At 39.2% G+C, this 14,630-nt stretch overlaps 1 protein-coding gene across 15 annotated transcripts in view; it reads right to left on the bottom strand.

The window, feature by feature from the left end:
- Positions 1-14,630, bottom strand: part of neo1 (neogenin 1) — a 230,847-nt gene that overhangs the window by 13,211 nt on the left and 203,006 nt on the right. For 9 of the 15 annotated variants that reach the window (XM_015377565.1, XM_015377567.1, XM_015377554.1 and 6 more), the window contains exons 16-22: positions 14,350-14,445; positions 7,811-8,043; positions 4,230-4,368; positions 3,014-3,121; positions 2,089-2,283; positions 501-533; positions 248-316 (exon numbers count right to left, since the gene is read on the bottom strand). In XM_015377565.1, the coding sequence (XP_015233051.1) occupies positions 248-316; positions 501-533; positions 2,089-2,283; positions 3,014-3,121; positions 4,230-4,368; positions 7,811-8,043; positions 14,350-14,445 (873 nt within the window). The remainder of the gene's footprint in view (positions 1-247; positions 317-500; positions 534-2,088; positions 2,284-3,013; positions 3,122-4,229; positions 4,369-7,810; positions 8,044-14,349; positions 14,446-14,630) is intronic. The other 6 variants (XM_015377556.1, XM_015377557.1, XM_015377563.1 and 3 more) reach the window with 2 other exon arrangements.

Raw genomic sequence — 14,630 nt, 5'->3', positions numbered from 1 at the left:
CCACTTGCTCATTATCAACCGATCATGTACATTAACTTAAGCACCCGTCTGCTTTATGTTTATTATCTGATGGAAGCAGAAGAGGTATGCTTGTTTTGCTTGTGCATGGAAAAAAGACAGTTGACCATTAGGTCACAGCTTGTGATACCAAAGTTTTTAGAATAATTTTTGAAGTTTTTAGCATCAAATTAGCATTGAAGGTCAATGGAAATCACAGTCCAGATAGCAGGTGGGATGAAGGACTTACCAACTGTACCTCTAGGGTCCTCTGGAAAGATATTGCTTGGAGATCCAGGCTTTGGTGGCAGATTTGAAGCTGATTCAAACAGAGAAAAGCAAATAAGATTCCCAAGGGCTCCTGGCCATTTCGCCGGTCAACAAACTCTACAAACTAACATTCATGCAGTGCAACTTGTTATCAGCCCAGAAGATGGAGATCCTTTGAAAGAAAAGCATGTGAGATGTAGTTGGCAGTGATAAAGTGAGAAGAGGGAGTTTACCTTGGTCATTAGCCATTTTGTCAGAGGATTCAGCTTAACAGGCCAAAGGAGAGCAGAGAGGAAGAGACAATAAAAAGCAAAACAAAAAACGGTTAGCTGAGAGGAGCGGCAAGGGACGGCGAAATAAAGGGTGGACAGATGGAGGACCGTGGGGAGGAAGAGGAGCAAAACTAGAGGAATGGAAAACTTGTGAGGAAACCAAACGGTTGCTGAACAGACTGTGCAGCAGACAGAGCCGAGCTGATAAAAAGGAGCAAAGCGTCGATACAGAAATGATTAAAACTTCCCACAATAAAGCACCCATTGATTTCCCATACTAAAACGCTTTACAAAAAAATCCAATGGCAACTAAATAAAACGGCCCTGTTAAATAACTGAAATGAAAAACAAAATGAGCTGCGGATGGCTCCACAGTCCAATTCATCCTAAACTCTTCAATAAAACCTTTGCCGCAGAGCAGACCTCAAACAGAATGACTCATCTATAAGCAATAAAGACGACTCAGGAAAGATTGCGGTAACAAATGAAAGCGAAGCATATATTTAAGTTAGTATGAGATTTGAATTCATGTCGACGTAAAAAGGGAGACACAGCAAGATTAGCAGCTAATAGGGACACTGACAGGCTAAACCTGCTGCAGGAATGGGGAAAGCTTTCAACCCGAGTTTAAAGCGGAACCTTTAAGGCCTCCATGCAATCAGTCAGGTGTAGCAGAAACGTAAGACTGAACATCCCGTTACTGCATTCCCAACATAGCTGCAGCATCATGCTATGAGGGATGTCATTCCTCCATTCCTAAAGAGCAGCTTTTCATGAAAGCTATTTCAGTGTCAGCTATTGAGCACAAATATCAGTCTGTAGACGTTCAAAGCTGGTGAAGCTTTAACCTCAACAGCCTTTCCACTGAAATTGTACTAAAACTATTTGACTATTTGCACAGCCAATTAGCAGCTCTCATTTCATCTTTACTTCTATTCTATTCTACAACATTAAAAGAAAAAAACATTATTTTAATTTTTACAAATAAGTCATCTCCTTCATCGTGTCAGTGTTTAACATAAAATCCTGATAAAATACATAAATGTTAATGCTTGCAACAAAATGTGAAAAGGTTCAAAGATATAATGGGAACTGTACTTTATTGTTGATGTGATTTTCTCTGTGCTAATATGGATATGACAATGAAATGCCTGAACCCCAAAAGGTAAATATTTAAGGAAACTGCATTTGTAATCTATACAGCAGAAGTATTTTTGTAAAATTTAAAGGAGTGGAAAAGGTGGGCGAAATATTATTTTCTTTATTAATAAAACCTTGTTCAGATTGAAAATAATTTATTTTTCAGCAGCTAGGCTTCCCATTAACTGGGCTTATCTCTGAAACAAACTTAAAGCAAAAAGACACAACTAAACTATTTATTCATTGCAAACCACCATCATTATTTAATAATTCCTCAACATCATTAATTGCCTTATTGAACCACCCTCCCATACCAAAAGAAACATTTTATAGTTTTTCCAGTCATTTGAATCCTCCCTGTTTTCACTCTCATTGCTGGAACGTTCTCTGGGAGATTTTAGAAACTTACTCTTGGGAGTTCGGAACTGAACGGCCTCCGACATGGGCCCCATTCCTTTGGAGTTCCTGGCCTGGATCTTGAAGTAGTACGTTGTGTCCAGCGTCAGCTCCTGGATCTGGTGCGTGAGGCGGTTCCCCACCACAGGCTCAATGACCCAGTCGTGGACCACTGCGTTTACGTCTGTGCTGTAGTAGATAATGTAACCTAAAAGGACCAGACAGTTTTTATTTGCTCTGAGTTCCACAAAAGGAAATAACTATTAATCTACTTTTAAAAACCTCCCATTTCAACATGTTTTACTTCTTGGTTCAGACATAATAATGTCCTTATTCATAATAAATAGGTTCACAAAAAGAAAGCATTTAGCATGTAGAATTAAGTAACAGTTTTTAAATGGATTGTGGAATTTGGAGGTCTTCTTTAATTTTGCTTTGAGCAACAAATTATTCCTTTAGAAGCACTTTTTTTTTAGCCTGTAAGTTTAACTTAAAACTTTGCATCAATAATATATTAACTATATTTGAAATTTGTCATATCTCAGGCTGTAAGAATTGTGACTGGATTTAAAGAGTTAAACTCTTCATTGTGAGAACAAAAAATAAGAGCCCTAAATAGTATCTTTACAAGAAACAGGACAAAATGTTTAAAGAGGCATCTTTTTACAACTTCAACATATTTCTGATATAAAAATACAAATTAAAGGGCGTTTAATGTTTTCTTTCTTTGTTTAATATTTCTTTCTTTGTATTTAACTAATCAGCTATAGAAAATTATCATCATTTCCCACTCAACGGTCAATTTCAGATACATATTTAACACACTTTTTTTCCCCATAAAAGCAGTAAATGTGTGATGAATGTTTCGCACAAACGAAGGACTCATCAATAAGCCTGTAAATAACATTATTTCTGCTTCGCTGGGATTAAAGACTCACCTGTAATTTTTCCATTAGCTTCAGACGGAGGCTGCCAGTTCACTATTATGGTGCGAGGTTTATTCTCTTTGCTCACGACGGTCACATCTTTTGGAGCAGAGCCGGGGGCTGAGACACAGAGAGATGAAATTTAATTTGGTTTATATTAGAGCTGCAGCTATAAAATCTAAAAATAAATACATTTCAGGAAATTGACATTTATAAATAAATGTTTTCAATTAAATAATAAAACTATTGTACTTTTTCTATATAAAAAATGAATGAAAAGAAACACGTAAAAATGTACAATATATATGTAATGATATACGTATATAAATATATAATACAAAGATTTTTTAATCTTGAATAGAGACGTTTTTTGGGTTTTTTTTGCAGATTTTTATCGTAATTGTTGCTGCAAGTAAAATATTCTTTCAGCAAATGGCAGGTTTTAGAGTCTGTCTACCATTAGTTAAAAAGTATTTTAATAATTGTTAGTTTATGTATATGGGGAAGTGTTGGCCTAGAGGTTAGAGCAGTGCTCTTGTGCTCTAAGAAGGTTGCAAGTTCCCGGTTCAATCCCCATAGCTGCACTAAGCAAAACCTATAACCCCACACTGCTCCCTGGGCGCAGCACAATGGCAGCCCACTGCTCCCCAAGGGGATGGGTTAAATGCAGAGAATGAACTTCCCTACTGTGGGACAATAAAGGCATTTACAATTACAATTTATATACATAAACTAGGGCTGAAAAACTAAAGTGCATCATAGAACCATTTTTTTTTTTGCTCACATGTGCTAAACACTCCCACTTAGAAATAAGTTTAATTTCTTGTTTGATATTCTCCATCTAATCTGCCACATAGCAGCTTTGTTCTGTTCAAAAGTGAAAAATGTGAAGAGCATAATGCATGTTTTCATCATCTTCACTGATTAATTTAAGTCTGTATCAACTTGTATTAAAAAAAATCTTCACGGTTAGTCCAATACATTCTTTTTCAATGGAAATGGGCTCTCTTCTCAATTTAGCTGCAAGTTGCCCCATTTTACTTGCTCAATACATATTAACCATACAGGCAGCACAGTATCTTTCCCATTTGAGTTATAAAAAGTTCAATTTCCCAAAGCAGCCAATGGGGGTTGTCGTATTGCAAGTTCAGGGATCAACGACGTTCCAGTCTCTGCACATAACAAATGTTTATGTAGGAATATGCGCTCATGTGTCTGTGGTATTTACTGGTTTCAAAGGTGGTTCCTTGAGCTGTCATGCTCCATGTGCTGGAGCGGCGTCCCTTGGTCACCATGACGGAGAACTCGTAGAGCGTGTTGGGCTTCAGACCTGTCACTACGTGGTTCAGGCTGGTGCTGTTGGCCATCTGGAGGGGTCAACAAGCAAAAGTACACACACAAAGAAAAAAGCAAGAATTTAGTAAGAATAACAATAAGGTGAAAATAAATGTACTTTAAAATGCCTGGTGATGCCTTACAAAAGCTGACATATAATCTCATTATTTACTAAAAAAGAAAATCAAAATGTTTAACATTATTCAATATTGTATCAAGTTTCCTTTCTGAATTGTTCTATGCACAACATAAAAAATCAGCTAAAAAAATAATAAGTTGGTAAGGTTTTCAGAACTAAAATAAATTAACGTTAGTCAAACCACGATCTTTTAGTGTATCTATTAGATTGATCTATAAATATATATATATATATATTTTTTTTAAGATTTATTTAGAAACTTATAAGTTGTGGTAACAATAGGGAAGGATGACGTTTACGAAGATATAAAACTCGACTGTTTTCTCTGTTATTTTGTGCTTTTGTTCCTCTGTATATCAGACAGCAGACGAGCAAAGTGATGGACTGAATACTGAATTGCTCTTTAACGGAACCACAAACACGCTTTGAAAGAATTTCAAACATCCCATAAGAAGTCTAGACACAACAAATGGACTTTTTGACCACAAAGAAATACTTCAACGTATGAAAAAAACACCTTGTGGATCTGTTTCAGCGGTGTCTTACGCAATCATTTTACTTTTTCTCCACTGAGTTGGTTTGTCGTAAAAAAAAGCCATTAAATATAAGTGGGAGGATGAGGTTTACCAAAGTAGCTAGTTGCCACGGCAGTTTTGCACCGGGGGGGCTGCCAAACAGAGGGCAGTAGGGTAAGACAGCAAACCTCTCTTTAGCTGCATGCAGCCGGCATTAAGAGCATTCATTCCCTCAATAATGCACAAGCCTGTCTGGTTAGACAGGATGTAAGAGAGGCATTAAAGTGACAACGCTTCTGTTGTCTGTTCTGGAGAACACCGTAAAAATACAAAGATGTACAGAATGATGTTTAGTAACTTCTTGATATATTGCATTTCATTAACAGGACAGGAACATAATAAGTCTGAGCTGCTCTTTAATTAATATCACGCTGAGTGATTCAGACCACTTAGAGGAGCCACTTCTAACACAAGCCTGAGCACATGGAACTTGTGTTGCAGATTTACCGTATGGTAAATTCATTGGACAACATTTAAATACTGCTCTCCCTCTGTTTTACTCTGAATAACAATAAACGAATCATAAACCTCTTCACGTTAGCATCAGAGGTGTTTATATCCATCAGCCCTTTGCAGGCTTTTTAGGCACCGCTTGTTTTTTTTTTTTTTACTTTCTAGCTTGTGTTCATGCGTTTGAGAGAGTCCCATGAGTTGGCTGTATGGGGAATGCATTGTCAGATCTACACCCTCTTTTTCTGCTTCTGTTTGCTTGTCCTTGTTGAATAATTTATGAGTAAACGCAGCCCCTTTATCTGAGCTCTGCTCGGTCACTGGTTCACATGCATGAAACCGGCAGCATGCAGATATAACAGCCCCAAAGTGGAGATGCTAATCAAGTTAGGATGAGAATTAATTTGCAGTTTATTTTCTTTTTCTTTTAAATATGTTAATCAGCTGTTGCATAAACTAAAACATCCAACTATAAATAAATATCAACCCTCTGCTGTGCTGGGGATCAATATTCATGGTTCTTCTATTTCTATTCAAGGAAAAATCTTCAAAACCCATTTTAATCCTTTATAGAGAAAGTTACCCTTTTTGATCCCTCGCATATCCCTTATAAATGGAGTCGTTGGTCTAGAAGCACAAGATCTATATCCACCCATTCAGAAAAGACACTGCTGCATGGCTGTATATCTTGTTTGGGCATTTAACCAATTAGATGAGCCCTTGAATGATAGATTACCTACTGTAAATTAAGTTGAAAAACGGTTAACAAGTCAAGAAAAAAAAAAGGTAAAAAGCTAATTGAAAGTTCAAATGTTAATAAGCATAGTTAACAATTATATTAAGGTTTAAACTAAAAAATATAAGTGTCAGTATCAGCATTAATGCCTCTAAGGTTATGTTGTACCAAAGAAAATGTGTTTCTTTCACTCTCAGAGGGTTTTTCATTAATTTCATATAGAAGCACTTTGTTTTATTTTTCTTAATATATTCGGGCAAGATGGCGTTTCTTGTTATTACATTTACATTCATTTTTGCTATCAAAATATCAATATTTTTTAATGTTACAAAGATAATAATGTCTTTTCTTGGATTCCAATAACACTATTGGCTTGAAATTTAGAGTTTCAAAGTATTTCACTGAGTGCCATATAAAGGGTTAAAAATTAAAAGAGTAATTCTCGCCATTTAAAAATCCTTCTGAGACAACAAATGATTAAAAAAAGAGTAATCTATTTTCCTCCCATAGGTGCATGCTAAAGATCTCTAATCTGCTTCCATCTGCAGCAGCCAAACACATATGGTCAAAAATATACACAGACAGTAAAAACTCTGGACTTCTGCACACCCCTGCTGTTTTAACATCAGCAAGCAGCACATTCCCCACTGTGTCCCCCGCGAACTTGAAATATGCTGTTTTATTACTTAACCACAACTTTACTTTAAAATAAACGTATAATTAAAACACCTGCAGCCTCAAGAACCTATTTTCTGAATATTAAAGATTTCCCAGGTTTATTTTAGAAAGAAAAACACTCCTAAACAACCACTTTCTGAAGTTCACATCCGTCGCTCTGACTGCAGGAACCTGTAAGTGTCGTCAAGTGGATATTTCCCTGCAGCCGTTTACCGACTAACTAAGGAACAAACCTCTTTAGTTAAATGGCATGTTCAGATAAAAACCTCAAACACATTGATCATCATCACTGAAAAAATAAATTCATTGTTTTATTGCTTTTTTTAAAAACTGAATCAATTTACTCGAACTGCAGGAATCATGAGCTGCAATAATAGGAATTTATTCAAAGCCTTTTTTCATACATTGGTATGAAGGATGCTAATAAATGTGCAGAAATACAAAACGTATATTTCAATAAGTTATATTACTGTGTTTTATAGCTTCTAGTGAGAAAACATTAAATGAGTTTATCTGGGAACTTGTATGTAGACCTATTTGAAGGAAAATGTACCACAATATTAAAATACAGAAGCGAGTAAAGCGTCTGTTTCTGGCTTTATTGCTCCGATGGTTGAATGACGCCAGATGTTTTTCTTTCTCACACACGTCAGCATTATTTTGCCCCTGAGGTCCTGAGCAAACGTGAGAATACTAAATCCAGTCATGTAATGTTGTGGCTTTTTGTCTGCAAACCATATAATAGTGTTAGCATGCACCACAAATTAAGGCCAAAGAGAAATCAGAAGCCACTGAAGAATAAAATGTGGTCAGTTTTCTAGAGTTAAATTTGGAATTAAACAAAAATGATTATTTTATGATTTCTAGAAGCAAAAATAAAAACCAAAATCTCTTACCTTTACTTTAGTATTGGCTGGGATGTTGGTCTTCCATCGCACCGTGTAGTGGCGGTTATCTGTGATCTTCTGGTTCTTAGGCAGCGAGTTGTCAGCCCACGTCACCCTGATGGTGTCGTGGCTCAGCACGGAGGCCTGCACGCCCACGGGAGGCATCATGGGGCTGGGGTCTGGTGCTGGGGTGTATTGGGCATGGAACAGTTCGTACAAGTCAACATCGGGGTCTATGGGGTCTGCGGGTCAGGCAGTGAAGCCCGCATGCAATGCACACATATATTAAAAAATGAAAACAAACAAAAACAGGAAGCGTGGTGCGGAGGAAGAGACAATGGAGGCAAAGCAGGGAGGAGAAAAAAAAAGGTTAATGAGTTAAAAATGAATGTCGGTGATTAGGAAGGAGGGAAGGGCATATTGGGTCGTAAATGTGCCACAAGGGTGGGATTGGGAAGGTAGAGGAGAAAGAGAGAAGACACTATTAGAAAAACAGACCTCTACAACAGGCAAATCTACAGAAGTGGTTGCTGTGTAAAATCTACTCAACAGTATGTGATGCCTAAGTGACTGCAACATTACAGAAAGAGAGAGAGACCTCATCTAATCATGACAGGATCGCTGCAGATGGGAAACCAGAGAGAAAGAGGTTCCTACATGCAACCACTCATGTTCATCACAGTGTATTGACAGTGATTATTTTGACCCGTTTACCTTGTCCAGCTTCACAGAATCGCATTTTTTCATGCAAAGAGGACGAGCAAGAAGGAGCAATGAGTTTGGATCAGTGGGCTTTTTCTGAAGGGCAACACACAGTATGTCCTTCAATACCTCAACGAGGCAATCCACCGTTTAAGAGTTAGTTCAATGGCGGTGTCGGGGTGAAAACAACTGGTCACTCGGAAATGGGGGAATTATGCATTATTGCTGCTCTGCAACTTGAAACCAAGTGAACTACTCTACTGAAAGCTTGCTGGAAGACCTTTCCAGATATAAGCCTGTCCTTATGCAAACTGTACTTAAAAACGTATTTCAGCAAGAAACAACATGAAAACGGCATAAAGTTTCATAATGCGCAGGTTAGAAATGTCCAGCTTTGCATATTACAGGGATGCTGTGTCATTCAGAAGTAAAATGCACAAGGCTAACACACAGAGCACATTAGGGAGATTGTGGAAGCCTTCTGTGGCTCAGAGCCATATCAGCTCTTATTCATAAGACATCGACTTGCCTGATTTAATATGTATGAATCGCAGCTTAACTCATTAATCTGCGGGGTTCATCCACTATTGTGTCAAGACTTCAAAGGAGTTTCTGTCTTCCTTTTTAAACCATCCACTTTATTATTTCTGGATAGTTTTTTATTGGAGCACACATTTATGTTTTCAATATAAAAACACAAAGAAAATTAATCTGAATATATTTGGTAAAAGATTTCTTTCATGTGACGATACTTCCGTAGGTAGGATGAAGGCTGAGATAATTCAGCTTATAAATGGCCTTTATGATGCCTATCTATACATAAGGCATTGGTTGGTTAATAGCTTAATAACAATAACTCATTTATCAATCGATTAGTAGAGTTAAAGATTTGAAGACATAAAGAAACTTTTCTGCAGATAAAGGTCTCTGGACAACACACAATAGATATGAGAGGCAACAATCAGGCTTTTTATGGCCAATGCAGATTTTTTCTTTTTTTGTTAAACAACCAGGACCTGTTGCTTTAGCCCTAATGCAAAGATGAAAAGTCTTGTTTGGCGAGTGTCCATAAAAACTAGAGCAATGTGAAATGTGTGCTTTGCTTCTCCCCCATTTGATCCCATTCAGCCACAGAGTACGGGTCTAGACAGGACCAGGGGTCAGTAACAGTCAGTTTCTGCAGGATGAGTGCTTTAAAATGGGATTCTGGTTTTATTGCTCTTGTTTCTGTACTTGGTTATATTGTGACTGGAGAGAAAGCTTTGCTTGGCCACCCGTGATGGCAGACCTTCTCTTCTTGATCACTCGTTGATCCTCCACACCCCGTCTCACTCCATTTGACAACACTTTGTACAGATGCCCCCATTATATTCCCCAGACAGAATAGTGTGAGTGCCCAAGTATTTTTTCACCTTGTAGGGACAGTGGAAGGACAATTCCCCAGGAATATGTTCCTTTGTGGGCCTTAGAGGTACCAGTCGACTGGTTCCCATCAGGAAAAGTTCCGTTATCATGGATGGGGGTTAGGATTTAGACAATAATATGACTTGAATTTAGGTCAGAGCTAGGTATGCATTAGTAATGCATGGGTCAGGGTGAGGGTCTGGGTTTGGCCAAAGCAGTGAATGCAAAATGAATGGAAGTCAATGCAAAGTCCTCATATGGATGGCAAAATGTAATGTGGGTTTATTTGAGCTACAACTGGGGGCAGGGTATTGTCAAATATTCCCCCATTTCGGGGACCTAGAGGTCCAAAGTGGTCCAAATGGGGAAATTCAATTGGTCCCCAATTAATAAGGTTTTCTTTTTTATGTTGGGATTAGGGTTAGGTATATGTTGGTAAGAGTTAAGATTGGGGTAAGGGTCTAGGTTAGGCCATATGATTTGAATGTATGTCAAAAGTAATGTAAACAAAGGATGTGTATGTGTGTGCTTGTTTTTGGCAGCAGAGTGAGGACCAGGGTTAAGGGCTGGTTATAGCAGTGCATCGCAGTGAGCTTGTCGCAGATATTTTTGATTTATACCCAATATTGAAGCGCGTTCTGTGCTATGTTAATCTATGCCATGAATGCAAGAGGGACAATCACGAATTAGCTGTGGGTCTAGATACGGCCGAGGCGGTGAGGAAGTGGGGGCAAATTTGTGTGACCATGGGTACATGAGGGCGAAAAAGAGCGGGGGTCCAGGTGGAAAAAGGATCCCTGCGCTGGTCCATCTTCACGTGTTGTTTTCAACAATGGCGTTCATACAAACAAAACAAGCTGATAAGGTACCAAACAGGAATACGCATAGTGTAGAGCGGATATAGATTTGACCAATCAGAGGCCTCCTGTCTGAGGTCACCTACAATTTTGGAGAGGTGCACCAGAGTGTCTGCAGAAGGGGCGGGGGCACATTTGAATTCACTGCAACGCACACGCAGATGACCTGGTTTCAGAGTATAATTCAGCTTTTAGGCTTTCTGATTTCACCATTACATTAAGGACCATTTGTACAAAAGTTGGGTCATTTTGTTGGCCCTTGCTTCCTAGATTTATGAATAAGATGTGAACTGAGTTTAGGTTAGGCTTAGGGTTAGGTACACACTGGTAATGGTCAGATTTAGGGTTACTGTAATAGATAAGGTATAGAAAGGGTTTAAAATGACTAAAATCATTGGAAGTCGATGGGAGTTTACATAAGCAGAGAATGTGTGTGTGTGTTTATGCATTTTCTAAATCCAAGCATTCATGTGGTTGTAGACGGGCCCTGAGGTATTAAAATGGCATTTCTTCAGCCAGCTTTGAAGAATTAGCTTTGCAGTATTTACAGTGTGAACACCCTGCAGGACAGAGTGACCTGATGGAAAAAAATTGCAACTCTACATGTGAAGGAAAAAACCTCCCTCGCTCCCTGCGTCTCGGTTAAAGACGTCGCCGTCACACAGTATTGAGCACAGCTCCTTCTCAGCCCAAGTTCACCAAGTTTTCCTTCACTTTTTTCCAAAGTGAAGTACTATGTAGGTCAGCCCGTCTTTTTAATTCCGACTTGAACAAACTGGCAGGAAGGGAACGCACCCCCGGAGAATTCGGCAGAAGACGACAGTGGTGGGCTTTGGTTCTGCTCTGGATCTGACGGAGGGGTTGCCAGAGCCACCACGGGGGGTCTGCATGAGTGCAAAGAAGGAGTTACGATGAGAGGGGAGCTTTTTAGAGAGAGGGGTGCGCTCTGACAGTGTGTGGGTTGCCTGCTCATACACATGCTCGCCCCCCTCCGCCTCTGAAAGCGTGTTGATGTGACTCATGTCATCAGGCATCCCGCCCTTCTTGTGTTCCGTGCTGCAATAGCGCTGCAGCAGAGACAAACTGCAGCGATCAAGGCTGAGTGGAGAGGCGGGCGCAGACCACATTCTGGGACGCTCCGGGGAGCATGCGCTACTCGCCTTCTTGCACTGTCACACAAACTGCATGAACTCAGCCAACATGTGATCTAACTGGCAGGGTTTGCACTCTCAGGCACTATGGCCTGGGACCCTAACTCTGCCTCTAATTGTTAACTGGGTTGAGATGTGAGGCTTGATGAAGATAACGACGATCCTTATTATTTGGATAACAAGACTGTGCTGCTCTGAGACACTTGAAAGAGCCAAACGAGGCTTTAGATGCTTTTAAAGAAAATTCTAAACCAATTTTTAACAACAGAATGAAATTAAATAGACTAGAAATATGATTTTAGAGCTATTTTTCTTTCTATTTGTTCAATTAATTATTATTTTTTTTACATCAAATAATACCCTATAGAAGAAAATCTGTTCTTCATCTTTATGAATCGTTACCGTTTACGGTAGGTTTTAAAGCTAAAAATAAAAATAAACAAAATAATAAAATAAACTGTTTTATTATCTTGTCATATTTTTGGCTCTAAATGACTTTAACTTATTAGGGCAGATGGCTTTTTGGATCTAAAAGGTTGCAGACCCCTAACCTCTCAAAAAACACGGTTTTAAAGCATTTACAAATAATAACTCAGAAAGCATGAAATTCACACTGGTAAAATGTTTACCAATATAGACATGTTAGACATCGCTGGAAGCTTAGATTCTCCACAATTCAACCACCTAGTTAATTTTATGGACATAGCAAGCACCAAAGCACAATCATAGCAGCATGTCGAAATGTAGCATGACAAGGCAGCCACAACAAGCAAGCATGTCTTTATTACTGCTGTTCAAAAAAGACCTAATATTTTCGAGAATAAAACCCCCCGACTTTGAGTCATGTTTGAACTGATGCAAGTCAGGCTTGATGCAGCTTCTTTGTTTTACTCACCCAATTCTCATGTATATATTCAGAAACTAGAGGGTGTTAGCTTTCAAATAATGTATCACACATATAATTTGGGCATTCAGTTCCTCAGTTATTTGCTTTTCCATTTGGGTATGCAAATAGGCGAATTTCCCAGAAATGAGGTGGATATTAGGAGGCTAAACTAGATGGTTCAGGCCATTCTGTTGCATCCTCAAACAAAATTGAAAATCTTTTAAATATGTCTATTTACGCTTGATGCGTCCACGAGGCCGCATGGAGCACCTAAGAAAATTTGCAACTACGCAGACTGATCTGTGTGGAAAACATGGCAAGCGAGCACCAAGTCGCAACATCTAGAGGCAGCAGAGTGCGCGAGAACGCAGGGACCCTTTTTCCACCTGAATCCCTGATCTTTTTCGCCCTCATGTCCCTTCGTTGTCGGACAAACTTGCCCCCACTTCCTCACCGCCTATTTTTTCATTTTCCTCTTTTGCGTTGTGGCGTAGAATAGCATAGCGCAGACCACGCTTCAATATTAAGCATAAATCAAAAATGTTTGCGTCATACCTGCGACAAGCTCACTGCGACATGCTGCTGCAGCAGTATAACCAGCCCTTAAGGCTCACTCACCCTGAAGGGGCAACTGCAACAATTTGCCTTCCTTAAATACTGTTTTAGAAACTTACATGTAATCGTCATTTCAATCTATTTCTATACCTTTCTGTTGCCGCTCTGGCTGTGATGTCGTTAGAGCTGCCAACGGATTTTTCTCCCAGGATTATCTAGCTATAGCCTTTAACCCCTGACCAGCTTACTATCTTTCCTTTTCTCCCACCTGAGCTGTGAAGCTCCTCCAGAGTTCCACATTGCTCCATCTGCTGCATTTCTTGGTCTTTATGATGTGTTTTATTTTAATGTTCTCAGACATTCTTCTATAGAGCAGCCGGTCAAATGTATTCTGAGCCTAAGCTTTACAAAAGTCAGAATTCTTGGTTATTAAGGTAACATCTGGAGGAAAACTATTGCAATGGATTCTGTTTATTTCATATTACCAATAGAAACACTGTCTGATTCCTATGGAGCTCATCTCCTTTGCAAAGTAAGCTTTTCTGTAACATTTCTGTCTGCAAATTCAAATCCATATTCCAAAATGTGCTCCCTGTTCTAATAATCAGATCTGCTAACATAGGTGTAGCAACTAAGACCCAGGTCATCTGATTAAAGGGAGACTTGGGTATACTTACTGCCGCTGTGAAGAGAGTTAATTAAAGCAGCGAGACAGACTGATGACCCATTTTCTGCTCAGTAATTTAGAGTCGAGATACACCGAGTCTGATAATGATGTCAGGTTAGCGAGAGGGCAACGAGAAAAATGTCAGCTGAATCCAGAGAAGCGTGAACAGCACTTCCTTTTTATCGTCTGTGATCAGGAGCAGGAAGCTGAGCTCCAAAATGAAATTTTCTCTCCACTGTTTTCCTTCTCATTTACAGTTAAGTAATTAAGGGTGTTTTTGTTTTGTTTATTTTGTGTAAAAAGCTGCAGGTGTGTGCAGTTCATACCTGACTGCACCCTGGTGGCTGCGCTCTCGTACACAGGGATCCCCTCCCCCACATTGTTGAAGGCCTTCAGCGTGATCACATAATGGGAACCGGAGTCTGTAGGAGGAGAGACAGAGGTCAGTGAGGGAGACAAACCGATACAGCCAGTCTAATCAAGCCCAACTCCAGAGACTCTCTACTCATTATTGCACAGTTAGCACAAGGAATATTTAAACACACTCGCTCTACTTGCAGTGATTGTCATGACAGCTTTATTATGCATGATGGGATATTTGCAACAC

Source organism: Cyprinodon variegatus, unplaced genomic scaffold (assembly GCF_000732505.1).
Source record: "Cyprinodon variegatus isolate N-32 unplaced genomic scaffold, C_variegatus-1.0 Scaffold156, whole genome shotgun sequence".
Classification (NCBI taxonomy): Eukaryota; Metazoa; Chordata; class Actinopteri; order Cyprinodontiformes; family Cyprinodontidae; genus Cyprinodon; species Cyprinodon variegatus.
This window is presented reverse-complemented; position numbering and strand designations above follow the sequence as displayed.